Source organism: Alternaria dauci, chromosome 2, assembly GCF_042100115.1.
Source record: "Alternaria dauci strain A2016 chromosome 2, whole genome shotgun sequence".
Lineage (NCBI taxonomy): Eukaryota > Fungi > Ascomycota > Dothideomycetes > Pleosporales > Pleosporaceae > Alternaria > Alternaria dauci.
In genome coordinates, this window is record NC_091273.1 from 4,255,088 (window position 1) to 4,273,899 (window position 18,812).

Consider the following 18,812-nt stretch of genomic DNA (forward strand, 5'->3'; position numbering starts at 1 on the left):
ACTCCAGAGTCCGAAAGAACGACAAGGGTTGAGAGCACGTTCTCCACACCATGCTAACGGTTTCCGTAACCATGGGCATGGACTCGCGACACGCATGCCGAAGGCGCGGAATGAATCGAGTAACATTCATAGGAGCTGTGTTATAGTATGGCTGTAAGCATCATGGTTATCGTCGCACCCAAAACTATCCACCATGGCAAGAAGCATCAACCTACAGCTGGGGTGGCCGTCGCCGACATTGTTCCCTTCAGCTCAATTACTTGACGGCGCTACCATCGTACTGAAATCTCAAGCGAAAACAGCAGCTTCCCTGATCTACGGGCCAGATGCTGGCTACGAACCACTTCGCCATAGTATTGCGAAATGGTTGACTTCCACATATGGACGTGGCTCGGTGATCGCGTTGGATCGCATTTGTGTCACTAATGGCGCGTCGGGAAACCTGGATAACATTCTTGCGCGCTTCACCGAGCCCGGATACACAGAAAACATATGGATGGTCGAGCCATGCTACTTTCTGGCCTGTCCAATATTCATGGACAATGGATTCCAGGGCATGATGAAAGGCGTACCCGAAGATGATGAGGGGTTGGACTTGGAGTTTCTACGACGAAGTCTTGAGCAAGCAAGTGCATCGCCGACGTCGAATTCACCAACACGAAAGACAGGTGACAGATACAAGAAGCTTTACCGACATGTCATATATTGCGTCCCAACCTTCTCGAACCCGAGCGCGAAAACCATGTCACTGCGGCGAAGACAGGACCTCATACGTCTAGCACGGAAATATGACGCTCTGGTGGTTACTGACGATGTGTACGACATCTTGCGCTGGCCAGCAGACAAACAAGGCAACTTCGAAGACCTCGGCCACGTACCCCCGCGACTTGTTGATATTGATCGTGTCCTAGAAGGAGGCCCGAAAGACGAATGGGGGAACGCTGTGAGCAACGGATCGTTCTCAAAGATCATAGCGCCAGGGGTCAGAGTCGGATGGACCGAAGCAACGCCTGCGTTCACACTCGCGTTGTCGCAAGTAGGTGCGACGAGATCTGGTGGCTGTCCTGCACACCTCGCCGCTTCGTTCGTACACGAAATCTTGGAGTCTGGGATGTTGCAGAAGCATCTCGAGACTAAAGTTATCCCAACTTTTCGAGCTCGTTACTACGCCATGCTGGAGGCAATTGACACTCATCTGACCCCACTCGGCATCACCGTCTCTACCGGAAAACCCTATACCGAAGTCTCGGGGCAAGCGAATAACGTCGGAAAAGATCACAGTAAGTGTGTGACTCAGGCGGGCGGGTATTTCATCTGGTTGTTGTTGCCAGAAGGCTTCGGTGGCAGGGTTGCGGATCTGGCTGCCAAAGCTCTCACGCAGTACGATCTGAAATTTGCATATGGTGATATGATGCAAGTACAAGGTGAGCCTGAATCCGCTATTCGGGCTGCAAAGGGCTACGGGAATGGCATTCGTCTATCATGGGCATGGCACACAGAGGCAGATAGTCAACCGTGAGATATATAGTTGATACACAACGGAAAATTCAATGGCTACATACTCACTCTCTACTTGGTGGTGTAAGCAAGCCTCCACTAACAGTATGTGAGTGACCATGTTTCTCAGTACTGTCCTCCAGGAAGAATTTGAGGACCATGCGAGCTGCCTTTACAGAATCATCGTCCGCGTCGATAGCATCGAGCGTCTCTTCCAGGACCTTCGGTTGCCAGCTTGGGAAGAAATATTTGACCGTTTCGCTGTTAACGAAACGATCAAACTCGAAATGGCCTTGCAAGGTAAGTACACGACCTGGTTCGTATACTCCTTGTACCGCGCAATGCTTGGTATTTCCCACGGTCATCCAGGAATGCGGCAGGGCCTCCATATCTGGGACAACCACGTGGTCATGGTGTACAAACTGCAATCTCATCTTTCCCGAGCTGCTCGTTCCAGCATCTTCTTCACCCTCGAAAAACTGGCTCCGGAACGGCTGATGTAGTATGATCTCCTTGACCCCTAGTTCCCAGCCTTTTGGATCCTTCTCTACCTTCACTCCATAATCTTTCAGCAAAGCCTGGCATACTAGCTGATGACCAAAACAGCTCCCAAAGATTTTCAGGTTCGGTTCGTGTTCATAAACCTCCTTTACCCATCGTTCAAGTTTGCGTATCCAGGGCAAATCGTCGTATGCAGATTTCGCCGAGCCGGAAATGATGATGGCATCGAATTCTGTTACTGAAGCGGGGTATTCGTTTATCGTGACATCGAAGTCGGTAGACGTGATGCGGATGGCATCTTTCGATGGATGTCGCGATGGTTTGGTGTTGGTAGCGGCGGAAGAGAGGAGATCATGGAAGATGCGCCCGTAGGTGGGGGCACGTTTGCCAGCCACCGCCGGAACCGGCGCATCAGCATTCAGCATGCAAATACGTAGAACTTGTGCCATAACTATACTGAGCGAGTATATGAGCTTTGAATTGTATGTTTGGTACCAAGTAAAGCTTCCGATACTGATACACCTATCTTGCTCTATGTTACTTTCGATAGATGGGTCTAAATTCGGCCGTGCACGTGACAGCCGCCGATAAGCGGTTGACGTTTGTCGCGACTATCTCGCGATTTGCCACGTCTCTCCATCCTCAACGTCTACGCACTTGGCCTACCTTGATTAGACACGACGTTATCTCGACTGTGTTCGCCAGCAATTCTCTGTCGCCGGGACACGCGACGGTCGTGTCATGATGCGGACGCGAAACAACCGGACAATGCGCGCCGATGTAATACACGGTATCAGTATGCCCAGCACGTTGCAGACCAACGCCTTTGCGCATGCATGCTTCACGGCATGTCCACATTGTCTACCCACACAGATCTCAGCTCTCGGGATTTGAAAGTCTTGGAGCTAGCACCATCGAGGTATGGTGTGAGGGCCTGATAGCTCACGCTCGGCCGTGACCCACCGGCGGACTTGAGAGTCCGAAGCATCACCTCTTTGTTCCCTCGACGCCAAGCAACGTACATGGGCATGCGAACCGGCTGATCATTGCCGTCGCCAATATGCGGAGAACAAAAACGCCCTCGAGTCAAGGATGCAGTGATGGTCTTATCGAGCTGGCCTCTGACGGCCCATATCCCGTTCGACCGCTGTCTAGCTGGAGATAGTGACACCCAACGAGATACCGAGATACGCATTCGCGATATGGTCCTCCATCTTGGTTCAGCTCTCGTATAAATCGCAAGTCGAATGAACGTGTTCGAAACACCTAATAGGAAACTCTTTTTGAATTCTCATCTCTACTTCATTTACAGACATCATGGCCGACGATAGCAAGGTTATGTCGTCTGCTGACATTGAAGATACGCACTCTGTCAAAATCGGCGAAGTTGCTTCAGCGAATCTTGACGTCGCTGCTGCCTACGCCCATCACCTCGAGGGCGAGAATGCGTATACAAGAAAGGAAGCAACACGTTTACGATGGAAGCTAGATTTGCGCCTCGTGCCATTATTATGGTGTGAGTGCTTGAGACAGAAAATCATAGGAAACTTTTACTAACGGATGTTGCAGTCAATATCACGCTGGGTGCTATGGACAAAGTGACGACAGCTACCGCTGCCCTGTACGGCTTCCGGGCTGATACCGGGTTGACTGGAGACCGATATAGTTGGGTCGGCAGTGCCTTCTATGTAAGAAAGTCTAGCCTGTATCGCATTCACAATGCTAATATTATGAAATAGTTTGGCTATCTCGTATGGTGTCTTCCCAGCGGCAGTCTCCTTCAACGCTTCCCGATCGCCAAGCTCATGTTCATAGCCCAACTCCTTTGGGGTTGTATCCTTATCGCGACTGGCTTCGCAAACAATTTCCCAACTCTCATTGCACTACGCGTGCTGCTCGGAGCCCTTGAAGCGCCGATCGTGCCGGGCAATTTCCTCATCATCGGCATGTGGTATCCCCGGCGTGAACAACCACTTCGGACAGGTCTGATGTATACTGGACTCTCCGTATGCTTCACTGGCCCGATTGGTTATGGAATTGGTTTCCTCACAGGAGAGCACCAATGGCGCGCCATGTTTTGGATCACGGGTGCAATGACCATTGTATGGGCTTGTGCGATTGGGATCTTCCTGCCTGACAACCCGGTCAAAGCAAAGTTTGTTACGGAAAGGCAAAAGGCCATTGTCATTGACAAAATCCGGCAAGATCAGACTGGAGTGGAAAACAAGACGTTCAAGAAAGAACAGATGATCGAAGCCTTCCTCGACCCGAAGACCTGGCTGATGTTCTTCTTTCACATCTGGATTAGCAGTAAGTAGACTCGAGAAACCAGCACTAGGAATATGAACTAACATCCCCAAGTTCCGAACGGAGGCCTAACGAACTTCACACCTCTTATCATCAAGGGTCTCGGTTACACTTCGCAGCGCTCAACTCTCCTCACAATGCCTACCGGTATCTTGCAGACCGTGGCTTCATACGTATGCAATGGCGGTGTTTTTCTGACCGCAAAATACTTCCCTGCGAGGCAGCTGCGAACTGCTTGGGTCATGTTTGGTATCATTGTCGGCATGATATCTGCAGTCTTCCTCTACGTTCTGCCTCTCGACAACTACAACGGACGTCTTGCAGCATTATACTGCTCGTACTTCTACCTTGGTCCCTACATTGTTGCGCTAGGTATCAACACGGCAAACACCGCTGGTCACACTAAGAAGGTCACAGTTAACGCACTGGTCTTCATCGCCTACTGTGTTAGCAACATTATCGCCCCGCAGTTCTTCAAAGCTGACCAAGCCCCACTGTACCCACTTGGCATGGGTGCCGTTCTGGGAAGCTACGTGCTTTCGATGATCACCATCGCCATGTATGCGGCATACTGTTGGTACGAGAATCGGAGGCGTGATCGCATCGATGCCGACAAGGGAGGGAGGGTGCATGCAGATACCGACTTCCGCGACCTGACTGATAAGCAGAATGTGCATTTCCGATATGTATGGTAGGTGCGAACGAATATGAGGCAGCGGGATATATAGAGATTCTGTTAGATCAACAACATGATCAAGTGCGCCATGTTTGCAAAATTCTCAAGATACTGGTGCCATCGATTTGTGTAAGACTCTAGCTGTAATCCGCAGAGCCCCAAAGCGTGATCAAGATCGGTGCCGCCCGCAACGCATACGACAATTTGCTGCGGCAACAATCCTCAATACTCTGCTTCTAAAATGGTCATTTCCAACCGATGAAACTGGATTCGCATTATTCGGAAGTCGCCAACCGATCAGGCGTGCGGCCCCGCTCGTCAAAAGTGGAGCACCTCGTGGCTTTCGGCTTGTGTCTTGATAACGGACTTTGTCGGACTCCAAAGTGCGACGCTGCAAAAGCACGCCGCTCATGCACTTTAGTGTAGTGGGGAACTTGTATACCCTGCATATTGGGTGACGAGGGAAACTACCCTTTTCGTGCATTGTGTACTAGGAGAGCTACCATGAAGGCAAGGCGATATCTGATGGATAAATGGTCTTCAGTACCCCTTCGGTGTACATAAATCATCTTCAGAGCTGCAGAACTTCGTAGACATAATCACATACTATCGCAACACATCCGACACCATGCCGAAACTCCAGATATCGGTTGAAGATGAACAAAAATCCTTCGAAGCGGATGTGGCTGCAATCGAGAAGCAATGGAGCTCTGCGAGACAATCGCACTTGAAGCGGTATGTAGACTTTGCAAATTACCATTAGTCGTGTATCGTAACAGACTAAAGCTGATTTCATGTATAGACCATACTCTGCGAGCACTATAACCGCGCTTCGAACATCTATCCCTGCACCCTCAGGCGCTTCTTCAACTCAGGCCGTTAAGCTCTGGAATCAATTACACGCCCACAACGACGCTGGCACATGCGAGTTGACATTTGGTACCACCGATCCTGTTGCAGTTTCGCAGATGGCCAAGCATCAGCAAACCGTCTACGTGTCTGGTGCTCTATGTGGATTCTCCGAAGTCGCACTCCCAGGAATGGACCACGCCGACTACCCTTGGGACACCGTGCCGAAGGTTGTATCAAAGATCTTCAAGAGCCAACTTTGGCATGACCAGCGACAACGACAGTACCGATTGCGACATCCGGTGGAGGAGCGGGAAGGATTAGAGAATTGGGATTACATGGCGCCTATCGTTGCAGATGGCGATATGGGCTTCGGTAGCCTGACTAGCACCATGAAGATGGCACGCGAGTTTGTGGACGCTGGCGTAGCCATGATCCACATCGACGACTTGGCCATCGGCATGAAGAAGTTCACAGTTGGCCAAGGGCGGACTATCGTACCCACTCAGGAATACCTGGATCGCCTGACAGCTGTGCGGATGCAATTTGATGTTATGGGCGCGGAGACGCTACTGTTGTGCCGCTGCGATACGGACCATGCAGAGTTCATCACCAGTGTCGTGGATGAGCGTGACCATGAGTATGTGCAGGGCGCAACAAAGAAGGTTGAGCCACTGCAGAAGTGCCTCCAGGCTGCACAGATCGAAGGTAAAGATTTGAAAGTTGCGCGAGACGAGTGGAAGGCCAGAGCGGGAATTAAGACGTTCGACGAAGCTGTCGAGACCGTTGCAACGGAAGCAGAGTTCGCTGCATACAAGGCAGAGCTGTCGAAACAGATGTTCACTTCCCTGTCCGAGCGTCGCAATATCGCAACCAAGACCGTTCAACAGGAAGTGTTCTTTGACTGGGAGCTATCGAGATCAGCCATGGGTCAATACATGCTGAAAAGCTGCGTCAAAGGCATCGTCGAGCGTGCCATCGCGGCCGCACCACTTGGAGATGTAACATGGGCGCGTATGGATTCACCTAACTGGGAAGACATCGTCGAGTTTCACACCGAAGTTCGGAAGGTGTGCCCGAACAGACTCTTCGCCTTTGGTTACACCGGTGACTACGACTTTGCAAAAGCCGGGTTTAGTGAGGAACAAGTCAAGAACCTGCACCTTGACCTTGCCAAACTAGGAATAGTGTGGCAGGTCCAGCCGATCTGGAGTCTGCAAGGCCTGAATATGGTGACAGAACAATTCGCGAAGACGTGGCAGGAGCAAGGTATTGCTGGCTACTTGAAGTCGATTCAAGGTCCAGCTCTTAGCTCAAAGCCTATGACGGATGGCTTTGAGAAGTTGAGCTATTGCGGTGGGTACCTGGCGGATGCGTTCTTTGAGACGGTCGCAGGAGAGTCAATCGTAGAGAAAGGGAAGGCCGCCAACTTCCAGAGACACTGATAGCTGTAATGTTCAAAACCAATTATGCTTCATAACATCTCTTGCTCCAATAGTGTTTTATGTCCAACCATCGAAATCAAACACACCGGGGAATGAGAGCAGTCCCTCGATATCCAGATCTTGAAGCCCGGGTTCCGCGATTCCATACTCAAACGGCTGCTGCATGGCGAATGGCATCTGGAAATTTGCGTTGATCTGCTGCAGCTGAGTGTTAAAATGATTCCCAGGTTCTTGCTGGATTGGACCAAGCATGCCAGCAACTGATGGAGGCTGAGAAATTTGCGTTGAGCGAGGAAAGTCTTCGTGTATCATCTCGTCGATCATGCGCAACACGGGACGATGCACTACCAGTGCACGAACCTGCGGAAGTTGCGCTTCAATCGTCGTAACCGTTTTCTCTGATAATCGAGTCGGTGGCTTGTTTGGTCGGTCGACTAGCGGTATCTCGCGCGCCAGCAGTTCAAAGACGTCTCGCAGACATTCCGCCTTAGCCCACCGATCTGCCATTATCGCGAGAATATTGGAGCAGGCACGTAGCGCGTCAGGGACGTCAAGGGAGAAGTAGTTCTCAGTTCTTTGTTCTGGTGGAGTAGCCCAGAAGCAGTACAATAGTGTGATGCCGGACTGGAACTGAACAAGAAGCTATCGATATCAGTGGGAGCATTACTGAATGTTGAATCATACTCACTGCAAGCCATGGTTGCGCGATCTGACGATCAATCTGCGTTTTACGAAACATCAAACAAGCTTGACTGCTTGCTTGAACTGACTGCAGAGGCGAGAACACGAGTTAGTGTGTCTCATATGCTTTCGTGCAGTCATGGCTTACCCAGTCGCCAGCAGACCCGACCACATTAGCTTTTGTTGGCCGATATAGCATAAGCAACGTATAGTGATATATCATAGCTTGCCAGCGTTGCGACGTGTAGCCTTTCGATTGTGGGTCCGAGAAGTTCTTTACACGGGACTTGAAGTTATTCAACTCCGTGAGGATTCTTATTCGCCAATCCGAAGTGTTCTCAAATTGAGTTTCGTAATCCCATCGAAGTGTCACAGCGCTTATTTCGGATTGTATGCGCCTGCATTGGAGTATATGAAGCGCTGAAGAGTTGCACGTATAGTGCTGAGAATCAGCCAAGTCATGACTCGGCGGTGTGATCGCAGCGGCTTCCCACAAGTCTCGGTCCTCGATGTTAGCAAATGGCCTTACAGTTATCATGTAGTCTGGTATCGACGGGGGTAGATCGAATGAGGACATGACCAATCGATCAAGCAAGTATGCGCACCAAAAGCACCGCCGACGGACTTGGATCATAAGCCTTGTTTGAACATTTGCTGATGGTGGCTCCATCTCACCAAGATGTAGTTGTTGCTGAACACATTGTCGCATAGCCGTAGACGCAAGCGAGATGATACGTTCCGTGGAGCTCTGATGTAGTGCATGAATGGATAACAGGAGATAAGCTTGCACCTGGAGGATTCTATCAGGTTGACGTAGCACAGCCGGTAGCAGCGAAATCCCGCTATTGTAGAATTCTCGCGCATTGAGAGTCGCCACATACGGCTGCCTCAGAAGTACCAAAGATGTTGCGTACACTAAGTTGACGAAAAAGCCTTGCCATGCTCGTTCTTGGAGGTCGCAGGGGAGGCAGTGCTTCCATTCCGAATGCCATGTGAGGAACGTGTCCCAATGGAAAAAGGGATACTGAGCTTGAGCACGTTCGCGATACGCGTCAAGTAATGCTTCCTCTAGTTCTAGAGACATGGTAGCCAACAGCGTGTGTGCGCTATTGACAACGGCCAATGCCGGTCCTGGGTTGGTTGGAGTGGTTGCAGCATCGTGCGTTGGGAATTGCGCTGATGGCGATGCAATCAGTCCGAAGACAAGATGATTCAGGTCCGGCTCATCATCGAGAGCAGTAGCTACAGCATAACCTGGCGATGAACCGGAAAGCATGGATGGTCGTCGCGGCGGCACGCTTCGCTGAATTGATGGACTGGTAGCTGCGCCATGAACACCGCCATTCCGCATCCCACTGCTCGCCGGCGATGTGTCGGGGTTATTCTCTTGATCAGGCCTGTTAGAAGGCCTCTCGAGGTGGTCGAGACTGTGCTGTGGGTCTAGAGACTCAAGCTCAGCAACGCGTCGTTCTAGAATGCGCACATAATCGCTTTCAACATGCGGACGCGGCGCAGGCTGGGTGGGTAGACAATTTTCGTCTCCTTTGATACAGTTCTGGCATGGTCGGTTGTCTTCGCACTTCTGTTTCCGGAAACGACATCGCTGGCAAGCTAGGGTCCGTTGCTTTTTGGCTGGCGGCTCCTGTGAGGGACTGGCGCGTTCATGCTCCATCGCTTGGACTCATCGGTTTTCCTTCCATGCTTGAATCACGCTATGATTCGTAAGTTGTTTGATATTGTTCCGGCGCACTTCGAGGCAGTGCAGGTTGTTGCATAGATAGCAGTGCCGACTGCCGGACCAGCCTGCGATAGGGATGGGAAACGATACCGAAAGAGTCTAGGCGTTCACGTGACCATCCTGCAATCTTACTTCCGAGGTCATGCATTCCTTATCACATACCCTGATCTGATGTCGCTCCAATGTCATACCAAACTTCATCAAGCAGATGCAGAAACGCGTCTAATTCCAAGTGCTGTATCCTCATACATGATGCTCGATTACTAGGTGAAGCTCACCGCACGCGCCAGCATGACGTACAGCCGGCTGACGATGCTTGGCGCTATCCGAAGAAGCTTGATTGTTGATGCCGAAGGGCCCGTGCAGATTTCCAGGCTTCTTCATACCAAGGTCCACCATACCGCACGGCCCGCGTTGGGAAAACTGTTCATATCCATGGATGGGTGCCGACCAGAGCTATACAGCTGGCAGCACTTGTGTCGGCAAGCTACTCCATGTGCCAGCAGCTCCTCACCATGTTCTCAAAAGCTTGATCCCTGAGTGACTGCCGTCACAACGTCTTTCACACTACAAGGCGTCCGCGTAACGCTTTACCAAGCTTCAGCCTCATTTCGGGCCGCGAACAAGTTCTAAAGGGCCGAAGGTGGAACACAGCTGAACAATTCCGCGATTACTCAAGCAGAACAAGACGCAAGGATCGCAATTAATCTGTAGTGATAGCATCATCAGGGATTGGGTCTGTGAGTAGAGTTTTTCCCCAATATAAAATGCAGGTGTGCTGTGCCTCCATTATGACTGCGCCACCACTCCAGCAATCGATCGACACAAACCATCATGCGCTCTACATTCTCTAGCCTGGCACTCTTTGCCTCAGCCTCTTTAGCAGCCTATGTCCCGAATGCTACGACTTTCGAGCAGGAGACACGCAGCATCGATGAGATCTACCAAGCAGCTCTTGCCGAAGGTGGCGTCGTTACTCTTTGGCATGGCGGTGACGAGAAGACCCAACAGAATAGCTTGAAGACCGCCTTCGAAGCCCGGTTCCCCAACATGACGCTCAATGTCACTGTCGATGTATCCAAGTACCACGACGGCAATCTCGATGATCAGCTGGCAGCCGACAATGTTTACGTGGATAGCATTATCCTCCAAACGCTGCACGACTATCCACGCTGGAAGAAAGCAGGTGTTTTGATGAACTATGCGCCATTGAACTTCGACAAGGTATACCCTGTGTTCAAGGATGCAGACGCAGCCTACAGTGGATTGTTCATTCTCAACTGGGGGTATGATACTTTCCACACTGCTGTCTGTTCCATGAGCTAAACAGCAATAGAATCTCCGCCAACATGAATAAGACAAGCACAATGCCGACATCGTACCAAGACTTTACCAAGCCCGAGTTCAAAGACAAGATTGTTCTGACCTACCCAAACGACGATGATGCAGTGCTGTACCAGTTCGAGCTCATGTGAGTTCATCTTCTCATAAATGGTATAGGAGTACACTAATAATGGCTTTAGCTTGGAACAGCTCGGCCAGAAATGGTTCGATGCTTTGCTTGCCAACAATCCTCGCTGGGTACGCGGCACAGCGACCCCCGGAGCACTCGTTCGTGCTGCCAACACCAGCAGCGCAGCAACTTTTACTGGAGGCGCCAGATTTACAGATCGGCCACCGATCAGATATGCACTACCCAGCGATGCAAACTTTACCTCTTGGGCTCAGACTGGCGCCATCCTGAAGAACGCACCGCATCCCGAAGGCGCAAAGCTGCTGCATAGTTTCATGCTCAGCGACGAACACCAAACCGGTGGTACCTGGAGTGTTCGCGAGGATATCGCAGTGGCTCAAGGCGCCGAGCCAATCCTCCAGCAGCCTGGTACGGATGCTCCTGCATTCGCGACCTGGATGGCAGACCGTGACAATGTCGAAAGGCGAAGGTTCTTCTACGAAGACAAGATTGGTACTGCCCAAGGCCTCAGCCCGCTCATTGACGACTTGTGAACGTACTTTCACAGTGCACGTTGAGAAGGCCGTGCGCAGAAGTGGCAAGAGACTTGAAAAGTTCTGTAGATGTCCAGGTGACGCAGTGCCTGGTATACTTCCACGTAAGTAATTGCCAAGTAAGATTCTAGTAATTTAGTTCATCAGATACTTTGTACCAATTTGTGCATACCTTCGAGATTCTCAGCTATCAGTCTCTCTCTGAACAATTTGTGACTCTTACTGCACTTTTCATTATACACTCACGTATCGAATGCGGTGTTCTATTTTGCCCGCGCCACAATCATCTCCGCTGACCGATTTAGTGCAAGTGTTGTGAATCACCTAGTTCAGATTCCTTCTCTTGCGTTCAACTTCTTCCCTAACTTCTGCAACCCTTGACTGCGGCTCCTTCTAGTCCAAACATGTCTGAGTCAAAGCGACGATCTGACAAGTAAGTAAACCTTGCCAGCTTTTCGAGCGCCTAATACTGACTTAGCTATGGGCTCTTCAACAACCCCGCTCTCTCCGACGTCACGATCAAGCAAGTATACAAAGGTCAGAGGCGGGAGTATTATGCGCACAAGACTATACTATGTCTCGAGTCTGGATACTTCTTCAACGCCTTCACTGGTGGTTTCAGGGTAAGTAAAGACCTCGTGGTGACTCGAGACAAACCACTAATGATCTTCAGGAAGCATCCGAGGGCACTATGGAGCTACACGAGGATAATCCGGAACACTTCGAATGCCTACTCAAGTTCATCTACAGCGGCACTTACGACAAAGACGAGATTGCTGGGCTAGCAGGTAGCGACAAGATCAAGCGTGTTCTTATCCCGATCGGAATTTACACGGTCGCCGATAAGTACGATGTCTCAAATTTCTACGGACCTGCTGCAGACGACGTCAAAGATGTTCTCACCAAGGCTTTTAGGAACCAAGACATGATCACTGCTGCGATCGAGGCTCACTACAGTACCGAGGTCCAAGCTGATGGACTCATGGGACGTCTCATCACCACTCTTGTCTTCAATCAGTACAAGGACCTTCTCGAGACCGAAAAATTCGAACAATTACTCATTGCTCATCCGGCCTTTGCCACAGATGTTATACTTTACTCCAAGCGTTGCAAGATATTGGGAACAAGACCTCGCGCCGAGTGCGAAACCTGTTTGAAAGAGATTGTCGAGATTGACTTCATGTACACCATCAATACCTTCTTTTATTGTCCCTTCTGTGGCAGCGATAACTATCTTCCCCCAAGGGAGTGAGAGTCAAGGGAAATATTCGAGCTCTGTGGCTCGGGCGAGTACCAGGTGACGCTTGCGAACTAGAGACATTGTAGAGTAGATGATATAGGAAAATATGTGGAAAGCGTTGTCCTTACAAGACTTCAATGATACGCATAAAGAGTTAGTTCTCCAGGAATTCTTTTCAAGAAAATTGAAGAAACCTCGACCCTATTATCTATCAAAATGGATCATGAAAGCTGATCTCATCTAAGCTGACATGTAACTGTAATGTCCACATCCTCTCGCAATGTGTTGAAAGATGTAAAACATGATATCTTATAGGTATCATGTCTGTTACCCCGAAAGAGCTGATTGATAACTGCACACACCACTGCATGTCATCTTGATTTGCATGAATTTTCGTTGAACCAGTTTTCAAAAGCTGCCACCCGGAATGCAACATACAGATTGAAATTTAACGCCTATCACGGCATCTCTCTCGGTGCTGCCATTACCATCCAGACTCTCGAGCAGCCGCACCCTCTCGTGGACGTCAACTCGCAAATCTGCGCCGTGCGTGACTACGGGTGTCAAAACGGCTGCTGTTGGAATAGGCTGTGTGAGAGTGACCGATAATCGTTCTGGCTGGCTAAGACTGGGATTTTTGCGATTGGTTGACGCGTAGGAGTGATACGGCTTGTGTACCGACTGTAACGTCTATCCTCCAGGCACGTATGGGTGTGGATGCAGAAACCAGGAGAAAATCGCGCGCCACAGTGGTAGCACAAAGCTGTCATATGAGCTCAACCCTCATTTGAGCTCTTCTTCCGCAGGAAATGTTTCCAGATAATGTTCGAGAACGCCAACAAGCTCTGCTTTTGGATCTTCTGCATGATCTTTTCGCATCTTGTGTGCATTCTCTTGCTTCTTCCTTGCACCTACTGCTCGTCGATGGGCGCGACTCTGGCGATGCAAATTCCAGTCATTCTCGGTGATGGATGTCGTACCGCACGTTTCGCAGATCTTCTTTTGCCAGAGATCTGGCCGCTGTCCCAGATCGTACTCGCGTTTCGGCGTTAGCATTTCCGCTGCAGCCGGTGATAATGACGAGGGCGGTGGTAGTGGCTGGCCAGAGAGAAACTGTTCGGTGATGGCTGTGGCAGGTTTGACGACCTGATCCTCCCATTGTGATATATCAGATCCGTCAACCAGGAAAGTGTTGTCCTTCTGGCCTGCGCCAAACAATGCATTTAGAAGTTTGATCCGAATCCATTTGATCTGCCGGTTGGCGTATTGGCGGGTGGCAGCCTGTGTCTTCTCGATGGCTAGGCCCTTTAGCTTCTCTAACTCAGGAGTCGTCTTTGTATCATCGGAAAGAGCGCTTTGGTATTCCAAGAACTCTTTGTATCCTATAGATACCCAGATGCCACGGGTCTGATCAATGCTGTTACCGGTGCTGGATTCGTGGCGTTCACGGAAACTGCTCAGCTCCTCAACCTCAGACAAAAGGCCTCGAGCGATCATCTTGTCAACACGGCCATCAAGACGTCGATGCAGCACGTCCTTGTTGGCATGCACCCAGAATACCAAGGTCTCGAAGCGAAGACTGTCAGATGCCACGCCATCCGCTTGAGCAGCAAGAGCATCGCGCTGAAGCTTCTGTTCCTTGTACAGTTGCGAAGCTGGTTTGCCTGTTCTCAGGTATATCTCAAGTGACCGCTGAATCTTGCGCCGCTCGTTGGGGTGCCATCTGTCAGCCATGATGGGATCAATCTCTCTCAGCTTCGCATGAAGGACTTCGGTAGGCTCTTCCAGTATCGGAAGAGGCTGGCTGTTTTCATTCAAGTTCAGCTCTGGCTCATCTGCTAGCGCATCTTGGAATAAGAGCGACTGCGTGTAGTAATGGGTGCCACCGACCAAGACCGGTAGCTTGCCTCGACTTCGGATCTCGTCAATCTAGGTACGTCAGTGCTCCTCCAGAAACAAAACTTCTCTAGTCATACTGTTCTCAAAGCCTCGCCTACGAATTTCCCTACAGTCCAAGTTTCTTCTTCAAGGCCAATGCAGCCGAGGAGATGGTGAGGCACGCCTTTCGTCTCATCCTGCGTTATCTTGTTGGTGATGATAGGCAACCCCCGATACAGCTGCATAGCATCTCCGTTTATAATTTCGCCATTGTACTTTCGCGCAATCTCCACAGCCAACTACCTACTGTGGTCAGCAAGACATAGTCTAGATGAGCAACGTGAGCTGTACATCTGATTTGCCGGTACCTGTCGCACCCACTATGGTGATTAGGGGTTTGCGCGGCGTCTGAGCCATTTTGTATCTACTAAATGCTCTTGCGAACCGTAACATGCATTGGACAGAATGGTTGAAATGATCTCGAGTGACTGAATGGCCGAAAATGCTGGTTAGCGTAGAGCGGGGATGCGCTTTTCCTCTTCGGTATTAGCACGATCATCCAGGAAGCCGATCCTATGGAAATATCCCATCCAGAAAGATCGAAGCACGGCGCGACAAAGGGGTTCAGAAAGTGAAAGCAAGAAAATGTGTAATGTTGCCAGAAACTCAGGTTTGTGAATTGTTACGATATCTTCGAAATGTTGGTTTGAATGGAGTCCTGTTGAACTTGATGGGGTATCATCGTTGAGTGCCGCCCGAACGCCTGTTGAAACTCAATCGACGCGCATTGTTGAAGCGCGCCGAGAATGTATTCTTTTCCGCTTCTATCCTCACTTGTCCTCCACCCTCTTCTCAGCTCCATAGCCACCTTTGCCCTCTAGACTCTGGTATGTCGCTCCCTCACCCTTTCCGTTTCTTGGGCCTCTCTCTGTCAAGTCTTCCTGCAGCCACTTCAAGACCAGCTCGCCCAGCTGGCTGTTTCCGGTGTACATGCGCTCGCCCTGCTCGACCTTAACGTCCATCTCCTCGGTGCTACCCCACTTCTTGACCTTGCCCAAGCTCATATGCACGAGATGTGTGGGCCATGTCGCGAGGTTGTCCAAGATGTGCGTCGCGTACACGATGGTGCATGGACGCTCCTGTGTCTCCTTCTTCAGGAAGTTGAGGAAGTTGCTACGCGACAGCAGATCGAGATCGACGGTGATCTCATCCAACAGCAAGATGGTCCACGGTCGCAGCAGACCCATGGCGAGTTGTACACGCCTCCTCTCGCCATCGGATACGGCGTGCATGCGCCAGCTGAGGTCGATATCGAGTATGCGTACGAGCTCGTCGCGGCGCTCGGTGTAGTGATCGCCACCAATGGAGGACAGAAGCGTGGGCACGTCGATATCGGTACGGACAATGGGGTTGAGCACCCATTCAAGACCAAGGTAGGTCACGCCCTCAAGACCCATCTTGAAGGGGTCGATGCCCGCGATGTGGACGGTGCCGGAGGGGGCCATGCGCTTGCCAGAGAGGAGGCGGAGAAGCGTGGTTTTACCCGCGCCATTGGCTGCGATTGTCAGCTGAGCCCTTTGGGGGTATATTTCTGTTGTTGCATACCTCCGATTAGAAGTGTCCTGCTCCCAGGCGGTAGATCCAGGAAAACATCCTTCAGCCCACTTGAGCCATCAGGGAAGGCATAGCTGAGGTTTTTCACGTCGATTGACGGCGCAATCTCCTTGTTGTTGGCTGTGTTTGACATTGTGACGTATGATTGCGTGTGAATGGCTGTCACACTGTTGGTGGGAGGTGACTACATTTTGTAGGCTGGTCGCGGTGGAGTCATCCCGGTGGGCTAGACTCGCAAGTCGACATGAGTGATGCCATCATTCCGCCAGGGTGCACGCTAGTCTCAAATAGGCAGGCAATATCCTGGACCTTTGACGGCACTTCTTCTCAACCTCAAGTTTTTCAACATCGTCGTACTACCCGATCCGTCATTCGTGGCTTCGGTGGGGTCAGGCCAGCTGAGCGTTGCAAGGCAATGTGGTCCGCGGTGCCACAACATACGATCCCGGGCATCTCCGACATTGCGACAACAGCATGCGCAGCCCCAACGCCGGGACAATCGATCGAAAGCTTCATGGGAGACATACAAAGTCGATGCAGAACGAAGGACGGCACGACGGGGCAAAACTCCACAATTCATAAGAAGTAAATTACATGCGATTCAATCGGGCTACAGACCACGCAAATTAAGACCACACGAATATGTACAAGCTTCACTCCCTACCATATACAATCGCCGTCCAACTTCGTCCACCCATTTGCATCTGACGATGCACTTAGAGCGAAACACAGCCATCGCTAGAGTCCTCAAGGAACAAACCACCATAGATCTGACCCTCGTCGAGGTTGGGCGACTGGAAACCAGCATTGGCAACATCAGAAGTACCAGTGGGCTTCTTGAGAATGCCCATCTGGTACTGGCCGCCGCCCTGAAGGTTGACAGCAAGGGGGCCAGTCACCTGCTTGAGTGGGGCTTGGCCGGCAGAGTAGAAGATGGTCGTTTGGCTAGAGGACTTGTTAGTACTACATCGATCGGATCTGGGGTAAGTGAAGAAACGTACTTGGCATTGAAGTCAAGCTTCAGGGCAAAGTTTTGCCACTTGGTCTTGTGAATCGGGACGTTCCAGAGGAACTTGCCATCACGGTCAAGAATCTTGAACTGGTTCTTGTCGGCGTCGCTCTTGCCGATGAGAGATCCGGTCTGGAACTGGATCTGGTTGTTGCTAAAGTCGGCAGCCTCGTGCCAGACGTTGAGGTACTCGTGGGTGAGGTTCAAGGGCCTGGCAGGGTCCTGCTTGACGCTGAAGTGCAGGGTCTTGACGCCCTTGGCGCCCTCGCCGTCAGGGGCATCGTTGAGGAACTGGAGGCCTGCGCGGCGGAAGCCCTGCTGCTTCTGGAAGATGGAGTCATCGGAGATGGTGACTTCTACAGCCTTGAACTTGTCGCCGTCGAAGCGCGACGACTCGTTGGGGAACTTCAGGATTTGCGACCACGTCAGGTTGTTACCCTTGACGAAGTCGGCGTTGAAGATGGTGTTGGTGTCGGCCGAGTCGAAGAATGTGGGCGTCGTGTTGAGAGGGACACGGCCATCGAAGACGATGGGGCACTTTGTCTCAGCGCGAGCGGCGTTGGCTTTGGCGTGGGCGTGGGGGTGAAGGTGAGGCGCAGCCAGTGCGCTGGAGGCAACGGAGGCCAGGGTAAAGAGTGACTGAGTGAACATTGTAAAGGTGAAAGAATGTCGTCGAGACTGTGGATGCGCTTGAAAGGGATGAGATACCAGAAGGGAGGTGGAGACTGCTCTTTATACGGCTCCAAAAAATATGAGTGAACATGTATCTACCGCAACCCCATCTCAGCCCGTTCGCGTATTACATGGACACTGCGGTGCCAACGCGTTCGGCATGTTAGACGCCCCGAAATAAGGGATGTTCGCGCCCTTCATTTGGCATACCGCAGAAAATGTACCAGGCAGCCAATGGTTGGGGATGGGGAAGAATGATAGAATATTCTACAGTAGGCCCGACGACGTCAGCCTAAGGCCGCATCAATATAGCTGAAATATAGCTAGGACTCTCTGTCCTGAGGCTCCTCGACTAAGATGTGGGGTAAGTTAGAGTGCACGGCTGCTGATCGAGTACCAAACGGTCCGGCATCCCGCTACCCTCACGTCTACCGAGTGAATAGAGGCAGTAAGCAAAGTATTTCGCCGACAAACGACAGTGTCGATCTTCTGTAGTCGTTGTTCTTCGAATCCAACTTTTTTTTCTGTGTCGCTATTCATCCCGAACCGTCGCTTACAGTCTCCATTGCTCGCAGCGCAATTTCATGGGCGGACCAACTCAACCCGATATTTTCAAAGAAAGCGACCGAATGCCGCCGTCAAACACACCATTGCAGCCAAGATTTCTCAATGCCGGGAATGCGACCGAGTCGGAATGA

General features: G+C 51.0%; 8 protein-coding genes across 8 annotated transcripts; 4 read left to right on the forward strand and 4 right to left on the reverse strand.

The window, feature by feature from the left end:
- Positions 1 to 3,315: 3,315 nt before the first annotated feature.
- On the forward strand, positions 3,316 to 5,000 carry ACET3X_003432 (uncharacterized protein; the record flags this gene model as incomplete). Its single annotated transcript, XM_069448707.1, has 4 exons — positions 3,316 to 3,514; positions 3,568 to 3,686; positions 3,738 to 4,308; positions 4,360 to 5,000. 4 exons carry the CDS (start codon positions 3,316 to 3,318, stop codon positions 4,998 to 5,000), a joined length of 1,530 nt encoding a protein of 509 aa, XP_069309979.1.
- A 609-nt stretch (positions 5,001 to 5,609) lies between these two features.
- Positions 5,610 to 7,275, forward strand: ACET3X_003433 (uncharacterized protein; the record flags this gene model as incomplete). Its single annotated transcript, XM_069448708.1, has 2 exons — positions 5,610 to 5,716; positions 5,784 to 7,275. 2 exons carry the CDS (start codon positions 5,610 to 5,612, stop codon positions 7,273 to 7,275), a joined length of 1,599 nt encoding a protein of 532 aa, XP_069309980.1.
- A 57-nt stretch (positions 7,276 to 7,332) lies between these two features.
- Positions 7,333 to 8,155, reverse strand: ACET3X_003434 (uncharacterized protein; the record flags this gene model as incomplete). The annotated part of the gene is made up of 3 exons (XM_069448709.1): positions 7,333 to 7,917; positions 7,964 to 8,044; positions 8,105 to 8,155. 3 exons carry the CDS (start codon positions 8,153 to 8,155, stop codon positions 7,333 to 7,335), a joined length of 717 nt encoding a protein of 238 aa, XP_069309981.1.
- Positions 8,156 to 10,528: 2,373 nt separating this feature from the next.
- On the forward strand, positions 10,529 to 12,020 carry ACET3X_003435 (uncharacterized protein; the record flags this gene model as incomplete). Its single annotated transcript, XM_069448710.1, has 5 exons — positions 10,529 to 10,980; positions 11,031 to 11,165; positions 11,218 to 11,660; positions 11,716 to 11,805; positions 12,007 to 12,020. 5 exons carry the CDS (start codon positions 10,529 to 10,531, stop codon positions 12,018 to 12,020), a joined length of 1,134 nt encoding a protein of 377 aa, XP_069309982.1.
- Positions 12,021 to 12,105: 85 nt separating this feature from the next.
- Positions 12,106 to 12,953, forward strand: ACET3X_003436 (uncharacterized protein; the record flags this gene model as incomplete). The annotated part of the gene is made up of 3 exons (XM_069448711.1): positions 12,106 to 12,134; positions 12,180 to 12,324; positions 12,375 to 12,953. The coding sequence occupies 3 exons, from the start codon at positions 12,106 to 12,108 to the stop codon at positions 12,951 to 12,953; spliced, it is 753 nt and encodes a 250-aa protein (XP_069309983.1).
- A 771-nt stretch (positions 12,954 to 13,724) lies between these two features.
- On the reverse strand, positions 13,725 to 15,236 carry ACET3X_003437 (uncharacterized protein; the record flags this gene model as incomplete). Its single annotated transcript, XM_069448712.1, has 3 exons — positions 13,725 to 14,870; positions 14,918 to 15,118; positions 15,171 to 15,236. The coding sequence occupies 3 exons, from the start codon at positions 15,234 to 15,236 to the stop codon at positions 13,725 to 13,727; spliced, it is 1,413 nt and encodes a 470-aa protein (XP_069309984.1).
- Positions 15,237 to 15,649: 413 nt separating this feature from the next.
- On the reverse strand, positions 15,650 to 16,566 carry ACET3X_003438 (uncharacterized protein; the record flags this gene model as incomplete). The annotated part of the gene is made up of 2 exons (XM_069448713.1): positions 15,650 to 16,374; positions 16,425 to 16,566. The coding sequence occupies 2 exons, from the start codon at positions 16,564 to 16,566 to the stop codon at positions 15,650 to 15,652; spliced, it is 867 nt and encodes a 288-aa protein (XP_069309985.1).
- A 583-nt stretch (positions 16,567 to 17,149) lies between these two features.
- Positions 17,150 to 18,093, reverse strand: ACET3X_003439 (uncharacterized protein; the record flags this gene model as incomplete). Its single annotated transcript, XM_069448714.1, has 2 exons — positions 17,150 to 17,378; positions 17,435 to 18,093. 2 exons carry the CDS (start codon positions 18,091 to 18,093, stop codon positions 17,150 to 17,152), a joined length of 888 nt encoding a protein of 295 aa, XP_069309986.1.
- Between the last annotated feature and the right edge of the window lie 719 nt (positions 18,094 to 18,812).